Source organism: Calypte anna, chromosome 19 (assembly GCF_003957555.1).
Source record: "Calypte anna isolate BGI_N300 chromosome 19, bCalAnn1_v1.p, whole genome shotgun sequence".
In the NCBI taxonomy this organism is placed as follows: Eukaryota; Metazoa; Chordata; class Aves; order Apodiformes; family Trochilidae; genus Calypte; species Calypte anna.
The window spans coordinates 6,840,807-6,867,898 of record NC_044264.1 but is presented as its reverse complement, the minus strand read 5'-3'; the positions used below and the strand labels follow the sequence as shown (position 1 = coordinate 6,867,898).

The window sequence follows — 27,092 nt, the reverse complement described above, 5'->3', positions numbered from 1 at the left end:
TGACCACACAGATGGGTAAAGGTAGTTTTGGTTTTCTTCTCCCCTCCCTGGTATTTCTGATTAGGTTAATGCACTCAGTGTGCCCAGCTGGAAAAGCATAGGCATTTTCCTGGTCGTGAGAGGGTGGTTAGAGGTGTTAGTGTAATACCTGCTGTAGCTGTGTCTGGCGCAGCCCCTTGCGCTGGTATGGGTGATGTCACAGACTGTAAGGATAGGTAATGTCCATGAGCTGTAATGGCATGATGTATCTTTACCAATGATGTCATACTTCACACTAAATGTTTAAAAAAAAAAAAAAAAAAGCTACCTGAAATTTTGTTTATTCTGCACCGACAGGTCTTCAGACTTTATCCAAATTTTATTATTTTATCAGGAAAAAAGAATTGTGTAGATCGAATACGTTAAGACAGACAATAAGTGATGTAAATTGTTGAATAAAAATTTTAAAGTTTGTGGCTGTTGGCGTGACTTTCTTTTTTTGCCCTCTCAGGGGGCATCCCTCAGCCCCAAGGATGCTGGTTGGCTGACAACTCGACTTTCAGTGCCCCTGACCCAGCAGCATTTGCTGCAGAGCTCACGAGCAGTGTGGCAGATATCGCTGTGTGTAGGTGGGGGCCTGGTGCTGGTGTGGTTCAGTGGGACAGGGAGCAGGGACAAGATGACATTCATCTTGACTAGGGAAGGGAGGGAAAAAGAAGCCACACAGCTGCAGCAACCGAAGATTTGGCAGCTCTTCTTGTGGGCAAGACTTGAATGGAGGATGAACTTGCCTTAGTGTGAGCCCTACCAGGCTTCTGTCCTGCTTAAAACAGGCAGGGAAGGATCTGGTCCCTGCTACTGGAATGTGTGGATTCAATCCCAATCACACAACAGCAGACACCCACCAAGCTGGTTTATCTTTTTCTTTCAGTCACATTTATTGGCAGTTGTGGCAGTTGGTACCGTTTGGGAGTGTTGTTCCATAAGCAGTTGCAGTACAAGAAGGGATGGTTATTTTGGGAGGGGAGTATTAGCACCAAAAGGGAGCTGGTGAGCTTTAGAAACCTTGCAGAGATATTCTGAAGAGGGGAGCTACTGCTGGACACGCCTGATGGATTGGATCTGAGAGGTCTGGGCGTGCGAACCCCACTCTCTCCAGTGCTTGTAGTCTCCTCCGTGGTGGTCGGACTCCAGGATGTACTGGTAGCCACGGTACCCAGGATACTGGTAGCAAACCCAGCTGGAAGAGAAGGAGTCATCAGGCCGCCATAAAAGGTACATAATGGGGTTAAGGGGTGTCTCCCCTCCAGCTGTGGTATCACTGGTTCATCCCTGCTGCCCGTGGCCCTGTGCCCATCACTTACGCGCCGCACTGGATCTTCATGGAGCCCACTTCGTTGTTGGCCCAGCCCATGGCCTGCAGTGAGGGGTAGTCATCACCTATCTCCCACTGGTGGCCGATGAAGTTGTCTTTCTCGAAGACAGTGATCTTGGATTCCTTGTGATTCTGGGGAGAGGAAAAGCCGGGGGTGAGGGAGGGGCAATGCTTCCTCCCTGGCATGGATAGGGGCAGTGGCTGTCCTTCCCTATGGCTTTGCCCAGAGGATTTCCTGGAGAGGGAGGTATTCAGACTCTGGACTGCATTTTTTGGGGAAAGAAGCTGGTTTTCCCAAAGCCCAGATGTTTGGAGTTGCTCAGCAGGGTGGTGTTGGGCCAGGATGGGGCTGGAGTTTGCCTGAGAGGTATCAGTGACTGCTGAGTCTCCACTACCCTCTCAGGCTGGCTGTCCCCCAAATCTGGACATGTGCAGATGGCCCAGAAGTTCCAAAAAAGGTTTTAGAAAACAGGAGAGAAAGAGCAAATCCTGCTGGGCATGGGGAGAAAGAGCTGAGTCTACCCTGAGGAGCCTCAAGATCCCCAGGCATGGCTGTATTTGCCCTTCCTAAATCTCCCTCCCTTGGCTTGGTGCTATTGCTTGGGGCATTTTGAGGGGATCAGAGATGAGAAAGCTCCGTGGGAGCCAGGACACTCACAGCAGAGCAGACGGGGCGGAAGGACATCAGCCGCTCGATGTGGTAGGCGTTGCTGCCGCTCCAGGCGTCCCAGCGTGGGTACTCTCCCCTCTCCAGGATGAACTGCTGCCCACAGAAGCCAGTGTGCTCATAACCAACCCAGCTGCAAAAACAGAGCAAGGGCTGCCAGACCTTCCTGCAGAAGCTCTGGACCTCTTGTTTGGGGCTGGCACTGGGGCAAGGAGGCAGGTGTGAGGAAGAGGTTGGGGTCTGGCCCCTGCATACAAGTCTGGGAGGAAAGGAAACAGTGCTGGATGTGGGCAGGGAACCAGGGAGCCTGTAACCACATCTGGTGCTTGGGAAACAGCCTCACAGCAGCACAAACATCCCCTAGCTGCAAGGTGTGATGGGGTCTCTCCCTCAAGGGCCCCAGCCTGGCAGGGGGCCTCCTTTTCCCCTGACAGTCTCTGGTTATTTATGCAGATGGGCATCACATTGGGATGCCATAAGACAACCCCAGCTGCCCTTTTTTCCCAAAGGCCTCCATTCTGACTTGTTTCCCAATTACAACCTGGCACAGCTGGAAAGACCTGAATTCCTTATGCCCAAACCAGGCAGCTCTCATCTGACTGCAGACAGGGCAGGGAGCTGTTGCCTTTCCTCTTTCTGGGTCCCCCTGTTTGCTGAAAACAAACAAGAGGTGAGAGGGATGCCTCCACACTGCAGGACACATTTTGCAAGCCCTGGTGCTGCCCAAACAGGAGCCTCCCTGTCCCTGGGGTGGGGACCACTCCTGGGCATATCCCCTACAGGGACTGGGGACAGGAGAGCCATGGCCAAGCCTGGGGAGCTGGAATGCTGATAGCACAGGCTGCGCAGCCCAGAGCCCAGCTGCATCTGGGGGCACATGGGGTGCTGAGTGGCAACACTGAGACAAGGGGGTCAAGGGCCTCTTGCCACTGACTCAAACTGAGCCCCAATCCCATGTCCTGCAGTCAGCCTCCCCCTGTGCAAGGTGACCAGCCTGATGAGGAACACACCAACCGGAGCAGTGAGCTGATTAGGGCGGCAGCACGCACGCCGCTGTAATCCCATTAGCGTTACGATTCCTAAATATAGCAGCAAAAATCTATCTTGTCTGCTTCCCCAGCCCCCGCGGGATGCTTGCTGTGGGGAGCACTCCTTACACAGAGCATCTCAGAGCAGCTCAGGGTGTCTTGCCTACGCCAGAGAAGATTCCTGTGCACAGGGAGACGCCCAGCTCTGCTCCCTACCCCTGCTAGCAATGGGCATCCTAGCACAGGCTGAGGGAAGGTTTTGTTACGGTCTCGGGGAGCTGCACAGAGTGGGGAGAGCATGGGGAAGAGCAGGGCTGGGCCCTGGAGCCAGAAAAGTGATTCATAGCATGGTGCTTCATGGGGTTACATAGGTAGGTAGGGACCAGGCTGAGCCCAAGAGCCATTCGCTGAGCACTGATCTTCACCCTCATCCTTGGGCAGCATCCCAGCAGGGCACCAGAGAGCTCCACAACCCCGGCTGCTCCCTGACTGCAGGAGGAGGGTTTGGATGATGTCAAAGCTTTGCCGCTGTGTCAGTACTGCCCAGGACTGCCTGGGATTCCCCCAGCTGAGCAGACCAAGAGCAGCCTGCCCTGCTCCACGATCTGGCACTCCTCGCCCTACCAGACCACCTGAGAAAGCATCTCCATCACCGGGTACTCACGCTCCACACTCCACCTTCAGCGAGCGGATGTTGTCAAAGCCGCACTCCATGATGTTTGGACAAGCCGAAGTGAACTCCATCCTCTTGCCCTGGAAGTTTTCTTGGTCGTACACGGTGATCTGGAACGGAGAGTGAGCTGCCAAATTGGGAACTGCCCGGCAGCGGCCCCAGGCGATTCAGCGTCTCTTCCACATGGAGGGTCACGCTCCTCCCGGGCAAGAGCCCAGCGGAGGCTGCACCGGGCACCCCTCTGGGCTGGGACACAGCCCCGCACACCTCCCTGCACTGCTGGCCCCCGGCGCCCTGCCTTGCTGTCGGGGGAGCCGCACTCCTGCCCCCGCTCCGCTCTCCTGCTCACCCCTGCGGAGTTCAGATCCCGGGGCAGCGGTGCCGTCCGGAGAGAGGAGCGGAGCCGTTCTGGGACGGGCGGGTGGCAGGGCTGTGGCTGGCGGTTCTCCCGGCCTCTGCTCCGAACGCTCTAGGGCAAAGAGGATTAACGGGGGAAAGGGCGATGGGGATCTCCCCGGGGGGGCTGCGGCTGCCGCTCTCCTCTCCCGGTTACAGCTCCAGGCTCCGGCGCGGTGGGCCCGCTTGCACACACGTGCTTCTCATCTCTCTCTCTGCTCCCACATGCAACCGTGTCCCCGGAGCCTTTGCCAGGCTTCTCGGGGCTGCTCCCCACCTTGCCCTGCCTTGCCCACTGTCCCCTTGGCAGCCCTGGTGCCTGCCCCTGCCTGAAAACAGAGGGCGAGTAACGGCGTGTGTGGCTTATGGGGATGGCTGCAACTGCCTGAAGCAGGACAAAAGGTAAGGACAGGACAGGGCTGGGCCAGCGTGCCACAAAGAGGCTTACCAAGCCCCCCCAGGAGCTGTTTGAGCAGGTAGGAGGCAAGTTCCCGTGGATAGAAGATAGGGGTGCCTTGTTGCTGCACTCCCCCCACCTCACTGCCTGCTGTGCAGCTTTGCTGGCCCTGCAGGATGGGCTTTGCCCCTCTCCCTGACCCCCACCTGCACCCCAGGAACAGCAAGATACAGGAGTTGCAAGGACGTACCTTCCATGGGCCCATGGGGACAGGCAGAGGGTTTGTCTGAGCCATCTTTGCAGCTGGAACAGTGTCTGGAGAAGGAAAGAAAAGCTGTTGGTACTGCAGTGCGCCCCTCATCATTTTTGGGGGGGTAAGGGGCTGCTCTGTACCCACTGCCCACGGTGCCTGTTTGAGGGCAGCTGCCCAGCTGTGGAGGACAAGACATGCCAGTTGCAGTGAGATCCAGGATGGGTTTAGGGGCACAGCAGGGGGCTTCAGGACACCAAAGCAGGATGTTCCCTTCTCACCACCACTACAGTCCCCTATTCCTCCTCCTGGCTGTGTCATGGAGCCCGTGTGCCCACCAGGACACAGTGCTCAGATCCCCTTTCTCCTTCCCCAAGGCCAGGCCATTGCTAGGAAAAACACTTCTGGGTTGTTTGGGGAGCTGTGGCAGGCAGTATGGGCTGCCCCGTTGCCCAGCAGTGCCAGACCTGCCAGCTTCCCTCTCTCTTGGGAGGCACAGTGGGCTCCCATGGACAGCCCGGGCTGTTGATGGGAGATGCCAACTGGTGTGCCATGCCGAGAGCCAGGTGGGTGATTGGAGCAGGGTGCTCCATTGTAGAAGGGATCTCAGCCATCCCAGCCACCAGCGGACAAGTGTGAGCCTGTATTTTTCCATGGGAAGTGGTAACAGTCCCTCTGGGTGTCTTTTGCCACCAGGCAGGAAAGAAGGTTGTCTGCCCAGCTGGCTGGTGGCCGCGGGACAAGCAGGGGGACGAGGTGGGAGGGATGTGAATCAGTCCCAGGACTCACCTAGCTCAGGCGGTTACTGCTGCTTCACCCATGTAATGTTTGCCTACTTCAGCGGCTCAGCTTTTATAGGGTGCTGCTGGCTGGGAGCCTGTGCCAGCATTTGCAGAGCTGTCAGCACAATGCTTGCTCTGGCATTGTCCCGCTGATCCCCGGAGATTTCAGCTGCTCATCCCCATGGTCTGAGCCACATTCTTGGGGAAAAAGAAAAATGAAAAAAAAAAATTAAAATAATAATAAAAAAAATAATCAGGACAGCTTGTTTGCACAGATAATCTTGGGCACAAATGACTCAACAGTTTGAGAGCTCTGGCATTTTCCAGGGACAATGCACCGCGCCGTCACGGGGTGAGTGCAGGGGCTGGCTCGGGTTGGTGCTGGTTGGCATGGCAGGGAGGGCGCAGCACCTTCCCAGCGAGACCCTGTGGGTGGCGGGCTCTGCTGCGTGCCTGCTGGGCCACCACCATTGCCTCACTCTGCTGGCCATGGTGGGTCCCCACTCCATGTCTGTGTGGACACTGTCCTTCCACTATGGTGGGTGAGGGGGGCTGTGTGGGTGCTGGAGTGCAGGTTCCCAGCCATGGTGCCAGGGCCATGCTGCTCGCTCTCTGGCTCCACACACTACAGCCATAGACCCATGCCTGGAAGGAGGTGCCATGGGCCTAGAAGGCCTTAGACTTGTGGTAACCATGGCAACCAAGCATCCCTAGCCCTCATGCCTCATGGTAACCACAGCAACCTGGTCCCACTCCTCCATCCCCGTATCTCAGTTCAGGGTCCCATGGTGGGTACAGGCCCTGGCTCTTGGAGGGATCACGAGGCAAGTGCAGCGGTGCGGGGTGCTGCCTCAGCGCATGGCTGCCGGCACAATGCGCCGCCTGCGTCTGACTGCTCCTTTTGTCTCCCCGCCGGGCTGGCCGGCACAAAACAAAGCGCCCCGTCAGCACTGGCCACAGCGAAGCCTGGCACCTGGCCCGGGGTATCCTGGCAGGGCCAAGCTGCAGGGATGGCACCTGCCCAACACAACCTGAGGGGGCACAGCGGGGTCCTGGGAGACCCCTCCTGTGGGCAGGGCTCTGCTGTGGTGGGGGCAAGCCAGTACTTGGGGAGAAGAGCTTTCCCCAAGCAGTTTGCTGCCTGGGCACAGTGGAGGGACAGAAATGGGGACAGTGCTGGCAAAGTCAGGGAGAATCTCTGTGAAGCAGAGATGTGGGGCTGCACTCTGAAAACCCTACACTGGCTCCTGGGGCATGCTGTCTGACTGTAGCATCGAGCATCAGCAAATGTGGGGGCTGAGAAAGGGAGGAACAGAGCCCCCTGGCCACCGTGGGGCTGTCAAAGCATGGGGCTGGTGGTGGGAACGCTCCTGCAAAGCCTCCTTGTGCCCCCTGCCATGTGCACCCCTGCCTGCCAGGGGGAGACCAGGCTGCGGCTCGTCCCCCAGCTTCCTTCAGACCCTCAAGCACGCTCTGGCCGTGGCTTCGGCAGCCCCTGCAATGTGAAGTTTTGCCAGGAGCCTGGTGCCACTAGAGGGAGAGCGCACCCCGAGCAGGCTGTGCCGCAGCCGGCGCATGCGGGTGTCCAGCGTGTCCCGGGGTGCCCGGCCCCGCACCCCTCTGCACCTCACGAGGGCACAAACGCTGCTTCTGACTGCAAACAGCCCCCTGGCAAAGCCTGGAGCCACATCCAGACCAGGAGCAGGGTGGGGGGAAGCCCTCCTGCACACCTGACATCGGACATGGCCAAGGGACAGGTCACCCTGGGCAGAGAGCAGGACCCTGGGGTATCACTCTGAGTGCCGTGGACTTCTTGGATTCTCTTCCAGCTCACCTCCAGCACTGCTGGTGGGGTTGGAACCCCCTCATGGCCAGGACCTGGGGGGAGATGATGGTGAGCTCCAGGGGAGCCACCGCTAAGATGATGGTGGCGGGTCCATGAGTTGTCTGGAACAACTGGTTTTTCTAGATCCCAGAGACTATAAAAAAGCAGTGACCTATTTAGGAAACCCTGTGGCTCGGTGAAACAGATGCTTCCCCTCCCAGCCCGGCTCGGGGCCCTTGCTGCTCTGGCCAGCCGTCTGTGCCTGCCAGGGCACCGTGAAACACCGCTGGCACCAGAGCTCTGTCCCGCTGCTCCTTAAAGAAGCTTTGGGCAACACAGACTTGCTATGGGCGAGTGGGCTCACTGTGCCCGTGAAACCTGGGGAAAAACTGCTCAAGGAAGCCTGGTCCCAGAAGAGGGACTGGTGAGGCTGGATGGGATCTTGGGGGTATGGCCTTGCTGGGAACCACGGAGCTGTTTAGCCCTGGGGAGGTGGCAGCCACCAGGACCCCCTGCTATCCCACAGCTCAGCGATTCCAATCAGCATCAGCCCTGCCAGGTTGTGATAAGGTAGCTGGAGCTGGGTAGGCAGGGCAGACGCACAGTCACACATGTCCCCTTGCAACCACAGATGGGAAATCCTCCTGTCAGTTGAGCCGGGGCTTTGCTTCCCTTGTCCCTGCTCTCTGGATGGCTGCGGTTCCCTGCAGTTGGTGCCACGTGCCTGGGACAAAGGAGAGTGTGATAAAAGCAGTCTGCTGCACTGGCTGCTGCCATCCTCCACTGCTGCAAGGGATGCATCTCCTCCACCACCAGGTCTCTTGGCCCAGGGGACAGTGTAAGGTCCTTTGCGTGGCTGCCAGCTGCTCTCACCATGTTTTAACACAGTACTGCTGCACTGGGGCCATGTGCTGAGCATGTGTCATGGACTGAAAATCACACCTGGCCTTATCCCTGTGAGGTAATAGGGCTCAGCACACACAGGGAGATGTATCTCAACAGCAGGGTGAACCTGGTGTGATTTCCTGTGCAGGTGGGGGTAATGCTCCCTGCTGCAGAGCTGCTCTGGATGGTGAGGACCTTTCCCTCATCCATGGCAAGGCTCAGCTTCCAGCTAGTGCACAGCTTATTGTGCATCAAGGCAAGGTGGTGACACTGTGGGCATAAGGAAGACCCAAGTCCCCTTCACCCCGTCATTCCATGAGAGCCAGAACCACCCAGCTCAGCCTCCAATGGATGGTGGAAGGTTTTGGGGTGAGTGCTCCAGGGGCAGGGCAGAACCTATGGAAGGTGGCAGGGATGGTGCTGGGGCCAGACAGACCCCTGTTCCTGTAAGTACCTCTGTCCACTCTGAGCTTTCCAGAAGAAACTGAGCATGCACTCCCTGAAAAGTGCTTTTGGAAAGAACTCATGAGTGTCCCACTCCTGGAAGTGTTAAAGGCCAGGCTGGATGGGGCTTGCAGCAACCTGGTCTAGTGGGAGGTCACTAGGTGATCTTCAAGGTCCCTTCCAACCCAAACCACTCTCTGATTCTATGCCTGTCTCTGGAGTCCCTTTTCCTCAAGCTTCCTCAGGCTGCTGGGCCACCAATGTCCCACAAAGAGCCCACAGATGGCCCAGCTGTTCCCACGACTGATTGTAAGTGCAGTTGTCCCAGCACAGACACTGCAGAGCTCATCCTGAAACCACCTGCAGGATTTTGGCTGCTTCTGACCAACATCAATGACACGTCCCAAAGTCGAACAGGAGTCAATGGCACATTGCAAAGGCTTTGTGACTCTTGCTGCTGAACTCACGGAGAGATTTTAATCGTCGGTCGTGTGCTGTCTCCCAGCCAAGGCAGCCAGGCATTGTCTGGAATGGTCTGGTTCCTGTGGGATTACAGGTCTCCCTGGGAACAGGTGGTGTGGAGAGAAGCAATGGCTGCAAAATGGCTCTGCAGGGTGCTCCTCCACAGCCTGCTTTGTATTCCCCAGGCTTGGCCCGTGCTGCTGGGGACCAGCCACCCTTGTCCCAGCAACCTGCAACCTTCCTTGTGCTGGCTTAGGCACATCTCCTGAGGGAATCATCCCAAAAAGGGGAACCTCAGGAGTGCATGGGTGCGACTCACGGGGCTGTGGGTGCCCCAGGTGTGGCAGCACGGGAGATGAGTGTGTCCTTCACCCTGTGTTGTGCTGCAGGGCGTGCAGTGCAGCGGTGGGATATTGAGTGCTGACCCGGGGGTGCGAGCACGCTGTGTGGAGGTGGATAGCTGTGCAAAAAGGGGGCGGGGGTGTGTTCCAGCGTGCGCAGTCTCCTTGATGATCAGGGATGTGCTTTGGGGGCTCACCCCGGCACGGTGCGCACCGGGGGTGCCCAACAAAGCACCCGCATTCGGGGAGTGCTGCGGATGCACCCCGAGTGTGCGCTGTGGCACGGAGGAGGGGGAAGGTGGGGGAAAGGTGCGGGGTGCAGAGGGGATACTCCCGAGAGGGCTAGGTACCGCCGTACCATGCCGATCTACGTTGTTGGTCCCGTTTCGCACCGGGCCCGGCGCGAAGGGCGGCGCGCGCAGAGCCGGTAGTGCCCGCCCCGGTGCGGAGCCGCCCGCCCCGCCCCACCCCGCCCCGCGCCGCCGCCGGGGCCCGGCACCGCCGCCGCCAACACCGGGCCCCGCTCCCTCCACCGTCGCTTCCCTCGCTGGGTGAGTTACCCACCGCTACCGGTACCGGTACCGGCGTCCAGGAGAAGGGGAACGCACCGCCCGGCGCGGGGCGGAGCGGGGTTGGGCGGCGTCTGCATCGCCCCCCGGGCGGGCCCGTGCGTGTGCCCGCGTCCCCCCCCCCCCCTAGTGCAGCTGCAGGGTGTGTGTACGCGCATTGTCTTGCAGCGCCCGTGCGTGTGCATCCCCCGGTATCTTGCAGTGTGTGCGCGTGTGTGCATGCGTGTGCCAGCCCCCTGTGTCACCTTGTGCATGCCCCCCGTAGCGGTGCGGGGTGTGTTTGTGCCTCCCCTCCCTCCCCCCCCTTCGGTGCATTGCAGCACCTGTGTGTTTACGACACGTACTGGGGGGTGGTGGGTGCTGTGGGGGCACCCATGGTAGGCACGCACCTTTGGTTGTGGTGGGGGGCAGCACAGGGTGTCCTGTGTTGAGTGCCCCAGCAGTGTGGCTCCTCGGGGAGGGGTGCACTCCATTAGCCCAGCTCACCGTTAACCACATCGCACCGGGGTTGGTGACACTGTCACCTGGGTCCCTTTCTGGGGTGATGTGAAGGGGTTAGGTATCCTTGCAGCAAGCTGCTGTGATGGGACTGGTGTGGGCTCACGGGGCCTGTGGCCACCACGGCGCCGGCCTGCATGTTAATTTTCCCAGAGAGGAATATATAGAGCAGCAGGCGAGGGCTGGGATGCACAACCAGAAATAGTGTGGTTTCCAGCCAGCCTGTGAGATGCAAATCCTCTGGTCAATGAGCACTGGAGCTAAACTTAGGGTAATTATAGAAAAGTGTAGGCCAATGGCGGGTGTTTGGGGGTGTGTGGTGACTGGTGTACCCCCACCCCAGCCTGACCTTGGCACCCCAGCTCTGAGGCTCTCCCCATCAGCTCGCACCACCCCATTGTTGCTGGTAGCCCAGTGTTCCCACAGCGCCTGCGCCAGCCCTGAACTTTGCCCACTGATGAGCCACGGCTCAGTTCTTCACCTTTGCTGTGGGCTGAGCTGGTCAGGAGGTCAGGCTGCAAATTTGTGGCCAGAAATGGATGGTGGGGGAAGGTGTGTCTGATGGTGAGGGGGCTCTGACCCATTTGTCTGCCCAGCTAGTCATTAGATCATCTCCAGCTCTCACTTCCACACAGCAGAGCCTGGCAGCAATCACTGCCACACCACCTATGTTTTATAAGGACTCCTGTATTATTTTATTGCTCAGCTGTGGGGTGAGGCAGGTGCTGGGTTGCACTGAGTGGCTGAACCCCACGCACACACCCATGCACTCTCCAGGCCTCTGGTGACAGCACAGGGTGACACGTCAAGCTAGGTTGGGTCCTTTGCTGCTGGACAATGGGATTCCCATGGCAGGTGGACCTGAATTCCCACTTTTGAGACAGCCTGGCAGCACATCCCAGCTGTGACTTTGGTAAACCCAGAATTGTTTTCCTCCTGATACTTCCCAGTGTTGTCTGTAAAGGCAGGCAGTGCAGAAGTATTTGGAAAACCCCTACATTTCCTTGTTCTGTGGAACAAGGAGGTAGGGAGCCATTCCACAGGTCAACCCCCTCTGCCCTGTGTGAGAGCCAGGCTGGCTGCAGGCCATCGCTGCCAGCAGCACCAGCTCCTTGGCATGGCATCACATCCCTACATGGCTGGGCACAGCCAGGGTTTGGGGTGCCCCAACATGGTGTGCCCAAGAAGGTGACAGCCACCAGGTCCTGTGCTGAAGCAGCAGGTGAGCGTGGTCCTGCTGCCAGCACGGCAGCAGGGAGCAGAGCGGGTGAGGAGAGCAGGTGACCAGGAAACTTGTGCTGCAGGTCTTTGCGCAGGGAGCGTGTCGGACGAGATTGCGTCTTGGGGAGGGAAGGAGTGGCCCAGAGTTTCAGTAAACGCCTTCCTCCCCGCCTGAAACTCCTCAGCGCCCTGGCAGAGATGTGGGGGCTCGTGGCTGTGGTGGGGTTTGAGGAGGAGGTTGCATCTCGCCCTCCATCTCCTGCCTGGGGAACTCAGGGAAGGCTTTTGGGTTTGGAACTCTCAAGCTGGGTCTCTGTTTCTACCACCTGACCCTTGCAGGGTGACATCTGCTGTCCCCTGCCAGCTCAGGTGTCACAGCAATGTCCTTGTGTGCAATCCCCCAGCACTGCTGGTGCCCACAGGCGCCTCTCCCTCCTTGTCCTGGCTCATGCATGCCACTGTCCCGAACACACCTGGAGATGGGTAATTCCGGAGCGAGCCCAGACAGAGTCAGGGAGGGTACATTGGGTCTGGTTCAGGATCAGGATCAGAGAGACGCTCAGCAGCTGCCTCTTGCTCGAGGCGTGGGGCTGCACCCATCCGGTATCCCCGCGTGTGCATGCCAACAAGTGGGAACCTCCTCTGGGAAAAGGGAACAAGCCACAACATCCCGGGAGCATCCCATGTCAGCCAGGGACACCACAGGGATGCTGGGTCTTTACCCCAGCCCGTGAAGCTCCTGGTGGCCTTGTGCAGTGCACACATGGCTGGGCTGCGAGCTGCTGGTGCTGCCTGATTAGCGATGCAGATGGTAATGCTTGTTCCTCCTTTTTGTTGAGCGTACAAAGGCCGGGAGGGAGTGTGTGTACAGGGGAGAGAAACCACTGAGGACAAAGAGCGCGCTGGTCGCCTGCCTCCCTGTGCCTTGGCTCTAACCAGCACCTGCCTGGCGAGTGGCTCTGCTCCAGAGGGTCCCGGACCTGGGAAGGGGTCCCAGCAGATCCCTCCCCACCATGGGGTAAGCGTGGGGTACTCCTGGGGGTGCAGTCCTTTCTGCATCCCCCTGACAGCACCGCTTTGGGGGTGCTCAAGTAGGTGGGGATACTGGTGGCACGTGTGATGGTGGGGGAATGGGAGACAGGGGTGGTTCCCTACCTGCCATTGTCTGTGCTGAGCTCCCAGCACCACCACAGAGAAACCAGTGGACTGCAGCCCCCATGATGGCGTTGCCACAGGGCCCTTTGTCAGTGGCACCAGCTGTGGGTCGGAGGAAGAGGCTGTGCCATCCCTGGGCTCAGATCAGCTGTCCTGCTGCAGCCAGTGTTTCTAGGAGAGGAGAACGGAGCTTCCTTCTTTTGATGTGATTTGGGGTCCTGCCCAGCCCAGGTCCTGGCTGTCCTGGGTCTAGACAAAGCCCTGTGTGCTGAAGGGAAGGGGTAGAGCAGGCAGAGCTCTGGAACTGAGCACTCTGGCCATGCACAGGAGGCTCAGAGCTGGCGAACACAGCCACCTGGTCTTTTTTTGTGCCTGACCTCATCCCTCTGACTGCTTCCCCTCACTGCCTCAGCTGTATCACACTATGGGGCTGGTTCTGAGCATTGGCTTGCGGAGCCCTGCCCTCACTTGCCCTGTGACCAGGCCTCTTCTTGGCATGCATGCCCCTACCCCAACTCTAGGGGGCAGCAGGGTTCTGGCAGTCTTCTGCCTCACAGAACCTGTGTGGCTTTGCCAAGGGGACGCAGGTTTCCCATGTCCTTTTGGGGGTGTTCAGGGGCAGCAGGGACCATGTTCCTTTGCAGGGAGGTGGCTCAAGCCGTGGTTGTGATGCAGCACTGATGCTGGTTTGGAGCCAAGGTGCAGCCTGGCACGAGATGGCATGGCATTCACACACCCCACAGAACCCATGCTGCTAGAACGAGCAGCGCTCTCTGTCCCCATGGGTTACCCAGCCCTTGTCCCCACACCCAATAGAGACCTCTAAAGCAGATGCTTCAAACACAGGGAGTTTTCCTGTTGTCCTTTGTGCTGAGGTTAAGTTCCTGCATGGCTTCCTGCCCTGTTATATATAGCTGTCTGCCCGTCCCGTGCAGTGCTGCCAGCCGTCTGCTCTGCTTTGAAATTGTTTATCTGCAGCCAGAGCACTTCATGGGGGTCGGGTGGCTTGGGGATGGTGGGCAGCAGTTGCCCCAGGGGCATGTGGGGTCCCATAGCTGCCCCATGCAGGGTGAGGCTGTGGGTGCCACTGGCCTCTGGGTGCACGTGAGATTTTCCAGAGAGTGCCAAGGTTTCTGCTTGCCCATGATTTTGCTGCTGACTGGGTGCTCCCCCTCCAGTGGGGGATGTCCGAATGAAAGAGCCACTGTTCCTGAAGGTCAGTGGCAGCACCATGAGTTTCTACATCTACCCGGCTAAAATTAGACACTTATCAGTGTTTGGGAGGGATGTGATTTTACAGGTTCCTGTTTATTAGAGCAGCCTTCACTTGAGGCCATGTTTCCGGCTCTCTTGCTGGTGGGGACACTGCCCACGGCTATTGCTTGTGGCTTTGCGGTGGCTGGGGCCAGGACAAGTAGCAGAGAGGGCTCTTGTTTCTTCAACAAGGGGCTTTTGAACCGGCGGGTGGGATACCCGTGGTGCAGCAGCCTGCAGGGGTGGGTGGTTTTGCCCAGGGAGTGTCTGCGCCTGTGTCTGCAAATGCAACCCGGATGCCTTCCTCCACCACCCACCCCTGCTGCTCTCAAATGGCTCCTGAGCTGTGGGGGATGCTGGGGGTCTGCCCTGCGGTCAGTCCTGGTGCTGCAGGGATTCCAGCTTTTGGGCTTCTTCCAGGGCATCTTTGAGGTAGCAGGGTCATCCTTGTTTCATCTGTGGGGCTTGATGGCCAGACAGGGCAAGGACACAATGACTGGGGCAGTCCTAGAGCCCCATATGCTGCTCTCCCGGGGGAGGGTGGGGATGGTATGTGGCTCAGGGCTGGCAGCTGTGTGATCAGTAGGGTAATGGAGGGGTGGGTATTGGCTATGCCCCTGTCTGATGGCACCCTTGTCCTTCTGCAGGCAGGTGGCTGTACCGTGACCAGCGCCCCGACCCAGAGCCCTGCCACAGGGGCACGTGTGCCCCAAGCCCCCATCCACCATGTTCAACTTGATGAAGAAGGACAAAGAGAAGGATGGGGCCCGAAAGGAGAAGAAGGAAAAGAAGGAGAAGAAGGAACGGATGTCAGCAGCTGAGCTCAAGAGCTTGGAGGAGATGAGCATGCGCCGCGGCTTTTTCAACCTCAATCGTGCCTCCAAACGGGACTCCAAAACCCGCTTGGAGATCTCCAACCCCATCCCCATCAAGGTGGCCAGTGGCTCTGACCTGCATCTCACAGACATTGACTCTGACAGCAACCGGGGCAGCATCATCTTGGACTCAGGCCATCTGAGCACGGCCAGCTCCAGCGACGACCTCAAGGTGGATGATGGCAACTTCAAGGGCTCTGTGCTGCAGCGGGCAGCCAAGTTTGGCTCATTGGCCAAGCAGAACTCCCAGATGATCGTAAAACGCTTCTCCTTCTCTCAGAAAAGCAGGGATGAAAGCACCTCAGAGACATCTACCCCCTCTGAGCACTCAGCAGCCCCCTCCCCACAGGTGGAGGTACGCATGTTGGAAACCCAGCTCACCAAGCAAGGGATCCCTCCTGGACACCCCTGCACCCCTCCCACCACCTCCCTGCGCACCAGTGTGCCGGAGCTCGTCAGCAAGAGGTTCCCAGCTGAGCTGCGTCTGCCTGCCTTGGTGCCTCCCCAGCCCCCCACCCACGGCAGCTGGAGCTGCAGAGGCGCAACACCGGTGATTTTGGCTTCTCCCTACGCCGCACCACCATGCTGGACCGGACACCTGATGGGCAGGTGTACCGGCGCGTTGTGCACTTTGCCGAACCTGGAGCTGGCACCAAAGACTTGGCACTGGGGTTGGTGCCAGGTGACCGGCTGGTGGAAATCAACGGGAGAAATGTGGAGAACAAATCCCGGGATGAGATTGTGGAGATGATCCGACAGTCGGGGGAGACGGTGCAGCTGAAGGTGCAGCCCATCTTGGAGCTGAGTGAGCTAAGCCTCTGCTGGCTGCGGGGTGGCCAGGGGACACGCCGTGCTGCCTGGGATGTGAGTAACGCTGTCCCTGCTGCCAGGGTCGGTTCCTTGGGTGTCTGCTGGCCACCAACATCCTGGTGGCAGTTGTTGGGTTGACAGGGATTGTGAGAACCATCAAGTGCTGGGGCTGCTCCGTCCGAAATGCTTGTTGTGGTGCTGGGTTTGGTCTTTCTCATGCCAGAGGGGCTCTGCAAGAACCCAGTTCTGTGTCACCTGGGGGAAGTGTGTCCCTGTCTGGTCACTGAGACACACAGTTGGGCAGGGAAAGGAGCTTTTCCTCTCAGTGCCAGGAAATCCCTAATGTGGGAGGGGCACAGGGGCACTGCCTGTCCCACTGTCTGCCCCCTACCCACATAAGCCTCCCCAGGGATGATGTGCCAGGGGACAGGAGCTGCCAGCAGCATGTGCAGCCCTGTATGCATGGCTGCTGCTGTATAAATAGAAACTTAATGGCTGGGTGACCCACATCTCCTCTGTCAGCCGCCTGGCTCCCCTGACCCTGCTGCGGGCTAACCAGCATCCTGGCCAGTGTCCTGGCAGATGCCTCCAAATGCCCACAGCCATCAGGAGTGGACCCCCTACATAATTGCAGAGAGGTGCAGCAGCACAGAGTTTGTTTAGCTTATAACCAGGCTTGTTTAGTATATTTTTACACCTTCTTTAGGGACGGGAGGGTGCTTGTGGCCATGGAGCAGGTCCAGGGAGAGCTGTGCTGAGTGTGGCAGGGCCCCACCCCTGGGTGGCCAGGACCGAGTGACAGTGGCCATGGTGGTGGCCATGGTGGTGGCTACGGGGCTTCAGGGTGGAGTCTGTGCTGAGCCAGAGTGCTGCCTTTCCGGCACCTCCCCCCTGGAGCTCAACAGGCGTCACTGGACAATGTTGGCTGTGCTACCAGGATAACCCGTCCAGATAACCCCGCGAGGCTGGGGGCCCTGTGAGCTCCTGGTGTGGGAGCAGGTGCTTGTTTGACGCTGATGTGTGGGGGTTGGAGAGGTGCTTGTGCCCATCAAGAGCCTCGTGCTGTGTCTGGGAAGCGGGAGGAGGAGATGTTGGTGTCCTTGGGGCTGTGGGGGAGAGGCTGAACACAGCCTTGTGCCAGGTCTTGGCACAGTTAAATGGCATCAGTCAGAGGAAACCAGCCAGAGGAGTGGTGGTGACTGTGCTTGTGGCATTGTCAGGTGCCACCACAGCACGGGCAGGGGTGCACTGGGGAGATGTGCCATGGCTTTGCCGGTGCTGGGGAGCTGAAGCCGTGGTGCAGAGCCTATTCAGGAATCCCTCACCCAGCAGAGCTGTGCAAGGTGCTGGCACACAGGGAGGCCCAGCTCTTCCCCAGGCCCCACTAAGCTCCCTGGAATGCTTCTGGTCCTAATTTAAATAAAAATGATCCTTTTTGAAACAGGAAATTATAGACATATTTTGGGCTGTTGCTCTGGAAGCCTTTCCCTGACTGGAGTGAGGATGGTGCTGAGCTCCCTGTGTACCGTGGAAGATTTAAACCCCTTGGTGGGAGCTGCACCCAAGCCACTCTAATCCCCACGGACCAATGGGCAGAGGCAGCACTCGCCATGTCTGGGGGGCTCTCAGTGATATGGAGTGCATGGAGGACTGGCTGGCGGCATGGTCTGTGGCATCAGGGACCGGGTGAAACCACCCCTCTGTGTCCTAGGTTTGCTTCAGGCTGGCTCTGCTCCATGCTTGTATTTATTTATTGATTGTTGAAATTCCTCTGGCAGGGCCCAGGCGTGTGCCGGCCGGGCAGAAATATTCCAGAAACGCTGCTGACCACCCCAGTGCTTTGGTGAGACCACAGGCATTCAGTGGCTGTGCTGGTAGACCCTACATGCCAGCCATGGGTATCCTGGTCCCAGGAGATCATGGTCCCCAGACCAGTGTGCTGCAGTGTGGCTGGGTGCTAGTTCTTTGCTGTGCCCCTTGTACCAGCAGTGGACTCCATGGGGATGCGAGGGGACATGCGGTGAGGGCTGTCTTGTCCATGCTTACTTTAGGGAAAGCTTTTAGGTTGGCTCTTCCCCTGCCCTCACTGTAGGGATAGTGCTACTGGGGGTCTCTGAGGTGCCTTGCAGAGGGGGCTTGTGTCTGGCAGGCTCTTCCTTGGGGTTGGTGCGTCTTCACTGAAATTCCTGGTGGAGGAATGAGAGGAATCTGCTGGCTGAGCAAAAATACTGCCATGGCTGCAGGACTGGGCTGGGGTCCTGGTGGGATGGCCTGTAGGAGCCAGGCTCCTCCTTGGTGGGTGGCTCTCTACCATTCCTCAGGGGTGCTTAGGACCCCTGGAAAGGCAAGATCATGTCTTGTCACCCATGTCGGTGAGGCTTTGGCTCATCATGGAGAGGGCTGTGGCAGTTCTGAGTGCCGGTGCTGGGTCGGTGTACTCACAAAAGCCTTGTCTCCCTGGTGTCAGGGGACATGGCTGCAATTTGTTGCTAATAAACCAGTGGCTGCTGCCAGAGCTACCTGGGGACACCATGGGCACCCTCCCTGTGTTGTGCCAGCTCTGCTAAGGGCGTTTGCCGTGGATTTTCTGCAGCACATCTGGTGCAGAGGGGCTGGGGCTGCCAGCTGCAAAACCTGCTGTTAGCATGTGCCAGGAGGGACACAGTGTGGTTCTGGTGTCCCTTTCACGGGTATTTCCAACCTGCCATTGGCACAGCCATCCCCACAGCCCCCAATGGGTCAGGCTGAGACCCCTTGCTCCATCTAGAAATGGGTTTTGAGCCCATCTGTGTTCCTGGGGTCAGATAGAGACCTGCCCAGGCACCTGGTGTCTGGTGTCTTCACCATGCCCAGGCCCAGGCAGTGGCCACCTCTCCTCTGTGCTGCCCAGCTCCCTGCTGCCGGCCTCCTCCCGGCAGCCCCTGCGTGGGGAGGCCCCCAGCCCCTTGCCCTGCTCCCACCGTTTCCAGGGAGATCTTGGACGCCCAAGAGGCAACTTCACCTCAAAAGTGGCTTTACTGTGGGCTGCCATGCTGTGCTGGGGGGGTCCGCACATCCCCAGTGCTGACCCCCACCACGGGGTTATGGGGCTGTCAGTTTTCTGGAGCATTTTGAGGGCTGTTGTATTCACGGGGAAGCAAAGGGAGGAGCAAACACTGTCAGGGCTACAAGTCCTGGCACGATGCCGGACACACGCTCTGAGACCAGGCACCATGTCACGGGACCCCAGGATAGAAGACCCTCCCTGGCTCCCCCCAGCCCCATGGCTGTACTTATTCCAGGGACATCTTCCCTTGCTCCCCCCCCGGGGTGGGCGGTGGGACGGAGCCCAGGCAGTTCCCTCTCTGGACTGCCTTGAGCCCACATCACTTCCTCCGGCAGCTCCGGCGGTGGTGGTGACGACGAGGCCCCGTGTGTCCCCCCCAGCACTCCCTCCGGCTGCTGCGTGCGCCGGCGGGGCCCTCGCATTCCTGGGCTATTTTTAGGGTGGCCCTATCAGCCCAGCTGTCCCCTCACTGCCGGCTGCTCCCCCGCTGCTGCCTCTCCCACTGTGCTGTGCCGTGCTCGTCCTGGCAGAAACCCCCGGTTCCCGACTCACCCCAACCCTGTGGTAAGGTGGGAACCCCAAGTGTAATCAGGGGGGAGGGCAAGGGGGTACACAGGAATCAGTCCCAATCCTGGGTTTGGGGGCTACGGAGCTGCACCACCCCTGGGGTGCTTTGGTGGCTTGGGGTTGTTTCTGGGTACTCCAGCACCGGTGCTTTCAGGGGATCCTTGGGGTGGTGCCAGGCTGTGTGGAAGTGGGAACACCATGGGCAGGAGGTTTGAGGGCTCTTAGCCATGGGCAGGTTTGTTTCCAGACCATTCCCAGCCTATGCTCTGGGTGCTGTCGTTTCACTCTGTGTGGGGTACAGGGGACCCCTTGGGGATGGGGCGATGTATCCCCAGACAGGTGGGTTGGTGGGGTGGCCTGGTGCTCCTCTGCAGTGTGCCTGGCCCTGGGAGGGGGATTTCACCCTGATGGCCCCAGGTGCCACTACGGAGGGTCTCAGAGCAGGTCCCCACCAGGGCTGCCCAGATGCTGGCACAGGGTCAGGCTTGGAATAAACCACGGTTGTCGGGGTGAGCAGGGTGCCTGGGGCAGAAAATATCCCTTCCCTCACCCTGGCATTTGCTTACTGCAGCAGCACAGGGGGAGACTGGGGCACAGTCCTGACTAAGAGGGCTTTTTCTGTACAAGGAGTTTTGCCTCGTCCCAGCCTGGCCACTTGCATGTTCTTAAAACCCTTCCTATAGGCACTATCAGTTTGAACTCTGAGCAGGACTAGGTGGGCTCAGACCCCCATTCCTGAGGGTCCTGAGCTCCCAGGGTTGGTGGGGAAGGACATGCGGTGTGCCATGGTTCAGTTTCCCACATGCCAGCCCCAGCCCATCTGACCTCTCCCTCTCTCCCCAGCCAGGGCTGCGGCTCCATGAGACATCGCCATGGCGTTCTCATCCCGGTTTGCATTCTGGGAGCAGAAGGGAAGTGTCTCGCATGTTTGCCTGCACCCCACATTTGGGTCACACTGCCGACCAGCTCCCCCAGTCTCACTTTCATAGCAGGGCTCCCAGCCTCCTGCTGCCATGTCAGAGGCCATGCTGAACAAATGGAGAGCTGCCCCATGCCTCTCACTGACATGGCCATGCATGCAATTACTAACACCATCACTAATGACTGCTTTGCGAGTGTCTGGTGCAGCCTCCATCACAGTGTGAGCCACCAGCTGGCCCTGAGTGCTTGCAGGAGCTGTGCAATGACAAACTGGGGACTGCTGCCCATGAGGTTCATTGTGAATTGCCACCACAGTGCCGTAGTCAAGCCCTGGAGCTTGAACACATGGCCCAGGGCAGGGTTTGCTTGCCCACCTCTCCCTAGAGAGCCCTGATCACCCTGCTCGGCAGCGAGCTGGCATGTCCCACGGTGTGGCTGCCACAGAGATGAGATGGTGACACTCAAAACGTGCTGTGACACCCAGTGGGGTGACGTGCAGAAAGCCAGAGTCCCCGTGTGACAGGGCTCTGTGTCAGCTCATGGGCTGCATGTGAGGAGGGGCTTGGGCAGGCAGTGTTTCACTTTTCCAGCTTTGAGCTTTGTTCTTCCCCACACCTTTTCAGCTGCTGAGGAGCCTGGAGGGATAATTGTCCTCATCCCTGGGGCTGCAATGGGCTGCAAGTTGGGGCTGTTTCATGCAGCACCTTCCTGCCCCCTGGCATGGAATGATCGTCTCCATGGCTTTTCCCAGTCCCTGTGGCTTTTCAGGCAGCAAGGCCCTGCAGTGGGCTGAAACATGCTCCTCTTGTTTGTCTGACCCTCAGGTCAAGGACGAGGACAAATCCTTAGCTGTGAAAAGACCCGGGAAGGAGGACGGGGCTGTAAGTCTTGCAGAGCACGGGCAGGGTGGAGCTGTGTTGGGGGTGGGGTGCTGGGTGCTGTGTCCAGCAGTGCCAGGGTCTGGCTGGGAGCTGTGCTCCCATGGCTGGGCGTGGAGCTTCAGGCATCACCGTGTCCCAAGCAGAGGGTGTTTGTGGTGGCAGGTGCCACCCTGCTGGACCTTGTCTCACACTGGTGTCCTTGTGGCTGCAGTCAGAGAGCCCGAAGGATGTGCCGTCTGCACCCCCGAAGAGCCCTGAGCCCCAAAAGAGCCCTGAGCCCCCGAAGAGCCCTGAGTCTCCAAAGAGCCCTGAGCCACCCCCTGGTCAAGGGAAGAGCCTGGAGCCCGTGCTGAATGGGGCAGCTGTGAATGGGATGGAGGGCCCGGCTGCAGGCACTGAAGGGCAGGGGGATGATGGCCAAGGGCTGTCCCGCCGCAAGGTGGTCCGGGTGGTGCGCAAGGTGGTCCGCAAAGTCCTGCCAGGAGAGGATGCTGGCAGTGCCAAGGAGCTGGGGCGAGACACCAAGTCTCCCGAGCCAGTGCCACCCCCCAGGAAGGAGGAGACAGGCCGTCATGCCGTTCCACCTCCTCCTGCCCCGCCACCCCCTCCAACTGTGCCGGCAGCCCCTGCCAAGCCAGAGCCCAAGGATGAGATCTCAGTGGGGCTCAAAACCCTCATGGCGAAGGGCAAAACCAAAGAGCACCGGCCACGGCTCCGGCCAGGGGACAGGCAGGAGAAGTCTTCCGAGCCGGCCGGGGGGGACGCGAAGCCGTCCCTGCCCCCAGGCACAGAAGCCAAGCCAGAACCAGCAGTGCAGCCTACAGGAGGGAAAGCGGAGCCAGCAAAAGCATCGGCTCCAAAACCCACTGCCCTGGAGAGGCACAAGGTACTGGTGTGTGCACCCAGGATGCTCTAACACAACAGTGGGGTTGTACTGGTTGGCTCGGCATGGTGTGAGCTCACCTGCATGGTTTGCAGTGGTTTTGGGGTGTGCAGTGCTGGGTGGGGGTCACTTTTCAGGGCAATTGTGTGCACTGTGGCCACTCCATCACACTCCCCTTTGTCTCCCCCTTCGGCTCATGTGGAGAAGAAGTTGCAGTCTGTTGAGAAGCGGCCAAACCCCACGAAAGCTGCCCCGGCACCCCCCCAGCAGGTGTGTGGGAGAGGGGACATGGGTCCTCAGGCAGTAGGGGAACTCACTGGTACCCTGGCTGTGCTGGCCTTGGTGCCCACAGGTCTGCGCCAGCCTTCTCCTTGGGGCAGGTGGACTGTGGGGCTGGGAAAACATCAGTGCCCACCTTGTGCTGCCAATGTGGGGCTGGTAGGGGCTGCGGTGCCTGTAGGGGCCATGGGGCAGCTGGCCTGGTGCTAATGGTGCTCTGCCTCCAGGCAGCCCCCGGCCCCACGTCCCAGCTGAGCCCGGAGGAGGAGGCGCAGCGCCGGCTGGAGAGGATCTTCACCGCTTCTGTAATTCCAGGGGCGCTGGTGCCTGCCTGGGGACGGGGACATGTAGGCTGACCCGGCTGTGCCATGTGCTCATCACGGGGAGATTGTACCCCTGCGTCTAGCCTTGTGGCCCCTTTGTTGGTGGCACTGGCAGGAGGGGATGGATGACTGGGGCTGCCCGTGGGTTAAAGGTCACTGCACAGGCCAGGGTGTCAGGCCATGGGGAGCTGTGGTGCCCATCGGCCCCCATCGGGCAGTATCCCTGAAGCTTCCTGGGCATGGCTGCCCACAGTTGGGGTGATGGCATGGGGATCGTGGCTGTGCTGGGCATGTTGTAGTGCTGCTACTGTTCTCTGCTTCTCACCCCCTCTCTTCTTCTTTCTTTCCTCCTTCCTCGCTGCCATTAGCTGGACCCTGCCTCCTCGGCCCTCAGCCAGGTACTGTACCCCTGTCCTAAGGAGCCCTCTGCCTCCACCATCGACCCCCTGCCATCCTCTGTCTGCCGCTGGGCCGGCATCTGCGCCCGCGCCTCGTGCTGGAGCGTAAGGCTTTCCTCATCCCACACTGCTCTGGGTGGCCCTGTCACCCACCTGGACAGAGGGGGCCAGGGTTGGGTGCCTGTCCCCAGAGGGGCTGTGCCAGGAAGCCCAGGAAGGTGCTCTCTGTGGAGGTGGCGCAGTTGGAGTGGACAGGGATGTGGAGCAAGATGAAAGGGACAGAGCAGGACAGATAGCTTGTGCAGGAGCAGCTGTGGCATGCAGTGCTGGCTGGGCTTGCAGCAAGTTAGCATGGTGGTCCCCAACCCTGGAGGCTTTGGTAGCAGAGCCTCATGGCTGATGTCCTTCCTGGCTCCGTGCAGCCCTGTGCTGGACCTGCCACTCTACTGGCTGCAACTGTGACCATCACCAGGAGCACTCGTGGGGTTTGGCACAGTGGTGCTTTGACTCCACTTGCTTCCCCCCACTGCATTCTGTGCTGTCTGAGGAGCAGAAATTAACCCTTCTTGCCTTCACGCCTCGTCTCTCGGCCTCACCAGGGTCAAGCGGACGATGCCCCGGCAGCCCCCCTTGGCCCCATCCCTGCTGCAGCTCAGGTTTGGCCTTAGGGCTCGCCCTGCTCTTGTGTGGCAGGGATGTCCCCACTGTGCTGGCCATGCCAGCCTGATATTTCCTATGCCACTGTACTCTGCCATCACTGTGCCATGTCCTGTGTCCCTCTGTGATGTCCCTGCAGCCTGTCCTGTGTACAGTGTGTCCCTGCAGCATGTCCTGTGTCTGCACAGCATGCCTGGTGTGCCTGCATCCCAGCACGTGGCTGGCATGGGTGCAGGTTGGGAGCTCAGATCCTCTGGGCTTGCCCAAGGCAGCCATGCCGAACATTCTTGTGGGACACTGGGGCTGCATGCCTGCTCTGAGCCGTGGCAGGACCATGGGAGCTGTGGGCAAACTGGGGACACATGCTGGGAGGGCTTGGGGCTTGCAGAAGGTGACTGTGACCACCTGGCATGTGGCCCTATGGATAGGCAACGCGGCTTTCTCCACCCCCAAGGAAGTGGGGAGGGGATGAGGTGGATGGGGCTGGTGACCATAACCACCCCATGTCCTGCTGTCCCACAGGCTAAGACAGAGGAGCAGATAGCAGCTGAGGAGGCCTGGTATGAGACCGAGAAGGTATGGCTGGTGCACAGGGATGGCTTCTCCTTGGGTGAGTCCAGGGGGACACATAGTGCCCCATCCTTCCCATGGTTCAGTGAGCCCTTCCGGCCTGGGGGCTGCTGGCATGACCCTGCTGAGCCCCCCATGCCCCTTGCAGGCAGCCAGCTGCGGCGGCAGGAGGGAGGCCCCCTGCCTGAAGGCAAGGTGAAAGTGAAGTTAGACCATGATGGAGCAGTCCTGGAGGTGGAGGAGGATGACGTGGAGAAGGTAGGGCCACAAGGTGGGGGGCAGAGGGGCAGAACCCCATTCACCACCTGACCCACCTCCTCCTCACCACCAGGCAAACCCCCCGTCCTGCGACCGGGTGGAGGACCTTGCCAGTCTTCTCTACCTCAATGAGTCCAGCGTGCTGCACACACTGCGGCAGCGCTACGGCGGCAACCTCCTGCACACCTATGCTGGCCCCACCATGGTCATCATCAACCCGCTGAGCTCCCCCTCCATGTACTCTGAGAAGGTGATGGGGGAGACAGACACCAGAGACAACAGAGGGAGTTGGTGGAGGTGTCAGGGTGCTGACCGTTGCTTGCCCCACCAGGTCATGCACATGTTCAAAGGGTGCCGCAGGGAAGACATGTCCCCACACATCTACGCCGTAGCCCAGGCTGCCTACCGCACCATGTTGATGAGCCGACAGGACCAGGCGGTTGTGCTGCTGGGTGCCAGTGGCAGTGGCAAAACCACTAACTGCCAGCACCTTGTCCAGTACCTCACCACCATCGCCGGCAGCACTGGCAAGATCTTCTCTGGTGAGTCCTCTGCAGGGTGTGGAGTCCCCGTGCCACCTGCACACACCCCTTGCTTTGCAGTCACGACCCCCCCGATGCTTCCACTTCTCACATCAGCCCCTTTACCAAGGGCTGCCACAGCGCCAAGCACGGCTCTGGAGCAGCAGCACTTGCCCAGCTGGCACTGCTGGCACTGCCTGCCTGCCCCACTGCCCCTGCACCCCACTGCCCCGCTTCTCTTCCCACAGTTGAGAAGTGGCAGGCTCTCTACACCATCCTGGAGGCTTTTGGCAATAGCAGCACCGGCATGAATGGCAACGCCACTCGCTTCTCCCAGATCATCTCTCTGGACTTCGACCAGGCTGGGCAGGTGGCATCCGCCTCTATACAGGTGAGGGAGCCAGGGTGACCCCCCTCAGCACAGGAGCTGATTCATCCTCACCAAGGTGGTCCCACTTGGCAGAGGAGCTAGAGTGTCCTTGCTGGGGCATTTCTTCCCAGCTGCACATCATCCCCTGAGCTTGGCCACAGACCCCCTCCAGCTGCCTGGCCATACTCTCAGCACTCAGCAGCCAGGCATCCCTCTCTCATCTTTGTTTGCACGCAGATCAGATCAATTCCCCTTCCTTGCTGAGTTAACCTCCATATCTGGGGGTCTTCCAGATACTGCCCTGACATAATAACAGCAGAGCCCTTAAAATTCAACAGAGCCACTTTGTGCTCCTGTAGTAGCAGACACCCCAGGAGAGGAGATACTCATGGTTGCTTGATTGATGTTTGTATTCATATGATGCCCTGTGGTGGGCAGGAGACCCTCACATCTCCATGGGGATCCTGGGCACGTGGCAAGGTTCAGGCTGGTGTTGGCCAGGGGGTCTTGTTGGAAGCAGGACCTTCAAGGATAGTTCCCAACCCTCCTACCTCTGCCAGACGCTGCTGCTGGAGAAGCTGCGTGTGGCCAGGCGCCCGGCCAACGAGGCCACCTTCAACGTCTTCTACTACCTGCTGGCCTGCTCTGACAGCACCCTGCGGTGAGCTGGGGAGGGTGAGGGCACAGGCCCCAGCCCAGAGGGTCTTGGGGTCTCCTGCATGTGGCCAAATCTGGTGTTTATCCCTGCAGGACTGAGCTTCATTTCAACCACCTGGCAGAGAACAATGTCTTTGGCATCGTGCCCCTCTCCAAGGTCACTGCTATGGGGCTGGGTGGGGGGGTCTGTGGGAGGAATGGGGGTCCCTGACACATTTGGGTGCAGGGGGAATCAGAGCTGGGCTCCCACACCGATGGCTCCCATTGCTCCCTGCAGCCAGAAGAAAAGCAGAAGGCAACCCAGCAGTTCAACAAGCTCCAGGCTGCCATGAAGGTGATGGGCATCTCCAGTGATGAGCAAAAAGCCTTCTGGCTTGTCCTAGGAGCCATTTATCATCTGGGGGCTGCTGGAGCCACCAAAGGTAATGAGCTGCTCAGGGCTGGGAGGCATTAATGAGCTAAAGCTCAGGGCTGATGGGGCTGATGGTCCTGGAAGGATTGCTGGCACCTCAGCACCTTGCATATGGCACCCCCCTAGTGTGACTGAGCCTTGGGAGGTGTTTTGAGGCTGTGTCAGGTGAAAGACAGTGTTCTGCTACCTGAGGTGCTTTGTGGTGCTCAGCTTTGCCCCCTTGGCTAGAGTGGTTCCACCAGCAAGTGGGAATCAACCTCCAGCCCCCAGGCTGGCCGCTGCTGTCTTGGGAATCTGTGGGGCCTGGCTGGGGCCAAGGGACTCAGGGGGTTCATGTGTGTCCCCAACATAACACCTCTCCCTCCTGTCCTCCCTGCAGAGCCGCTGGCAGATGGAGCTGGTAATTGGAGCCACTGGGGGCTCTACTCTGGGTGGTTCCATGTGGTGATGGTTTTGGGGTTGA

General features: G+C 59.2%; 2 protein-coding genes across 2 annotated transcripts in view; one reads left to right on the top strand and one right to left on the bottom strand.

Moving 5' to 3' along the window:
• Window positions 1-953: 953 nt before the first annotated feature.
• On the bottom strand, window positions 954-5,626 carry CRYBA1 (crystallin beta A1). The gene is made up of 7 exons (XM_030462701.1): window positions 5,555-5,626; window positions 4,766-4,830; window positions 4,072-4,191; window positions 3,714-3,832; window positions 2,013-2,154; window positions 1,344-1,486; window positions 954-1,219 (listed from the first exon to the last, which is right to left on the bottom strand). Exons 2-7 carry the CDS (start codon window positions 4,808-4,810, stop codon window positions 1,072-1,074), a joined length of 717 nt encoding a protein of 238 aa, XP_030318561.1. The 5' UTR covers window positions 4,811-4,830; window positions 5,555-5,626; the 3' UTR covers window positions 954-1,071.
• A 4,345-nt stretch (window positions 5,627-9,971) lies between these two features.
• MYO18A (myosin XVIIIA) overlaps window positions 9,972-27,092 on the top strand; it is a 36,399-nt gene continuing 19,278 nt past the window's right edge. Inside the window, 12 exon segments of the mRNA XM_030462702.1 lie at window positions 9,972-10,055; window positions 14,849-15,588; window positions 15,591-15,940; window positions 23,155-23,289; window positions 24,364-24,451; window positions 24,560-24,669; window positions 24,743-24,919; window positions 25,001-25,211; window positions 25,439-25,581; window positions 26,121-26,221; window positions 26,311-26,374; window positions 26,495-26,639. Coding sequence (XP_030318562.1) covers window positions 14,928-15,588; window positions 15,591-15,940; window positions 23,155-23,289; window positions 24,364-24,451; window positions 24,560-24,669; window positions 24,743-24,919; window positions 25,001-25,211; window positions 25,439-25,581; window positions 26,121-26,221; window positions 26,311-26,374; window positions 26,495-26,639 — 2,185 coding nt within the window. The 5' untranslated portion in view covers window positions 9,972-10,055; window positions 14,849-14,927.

Bases quoted from the DNA above. Each gene is read 5' to 3' on its own strand.
- CRYBA1 (XM_030462701.1), bottom strand. From the start codon at position 4,810: ATGGCTCAGACAAACCCTCTGCCTGTCCCCATGGGCCCATGGAAG. The intron at 3,833-4,071 runs GTGAGCAGGAGA...TCTCCGTTCCAG, and splicing joins GGGATCTGAACTCCGCAGGG to ATCACCGTGTACGACCAAGA. The intron at 1,487-2,012 runs GTGAGTGTCCTG...TCCTCTCCCCAG, and splicing joins TCCGCCCCGTCTGCTCTGCT to AATCACAAGGAATCCAAGAT.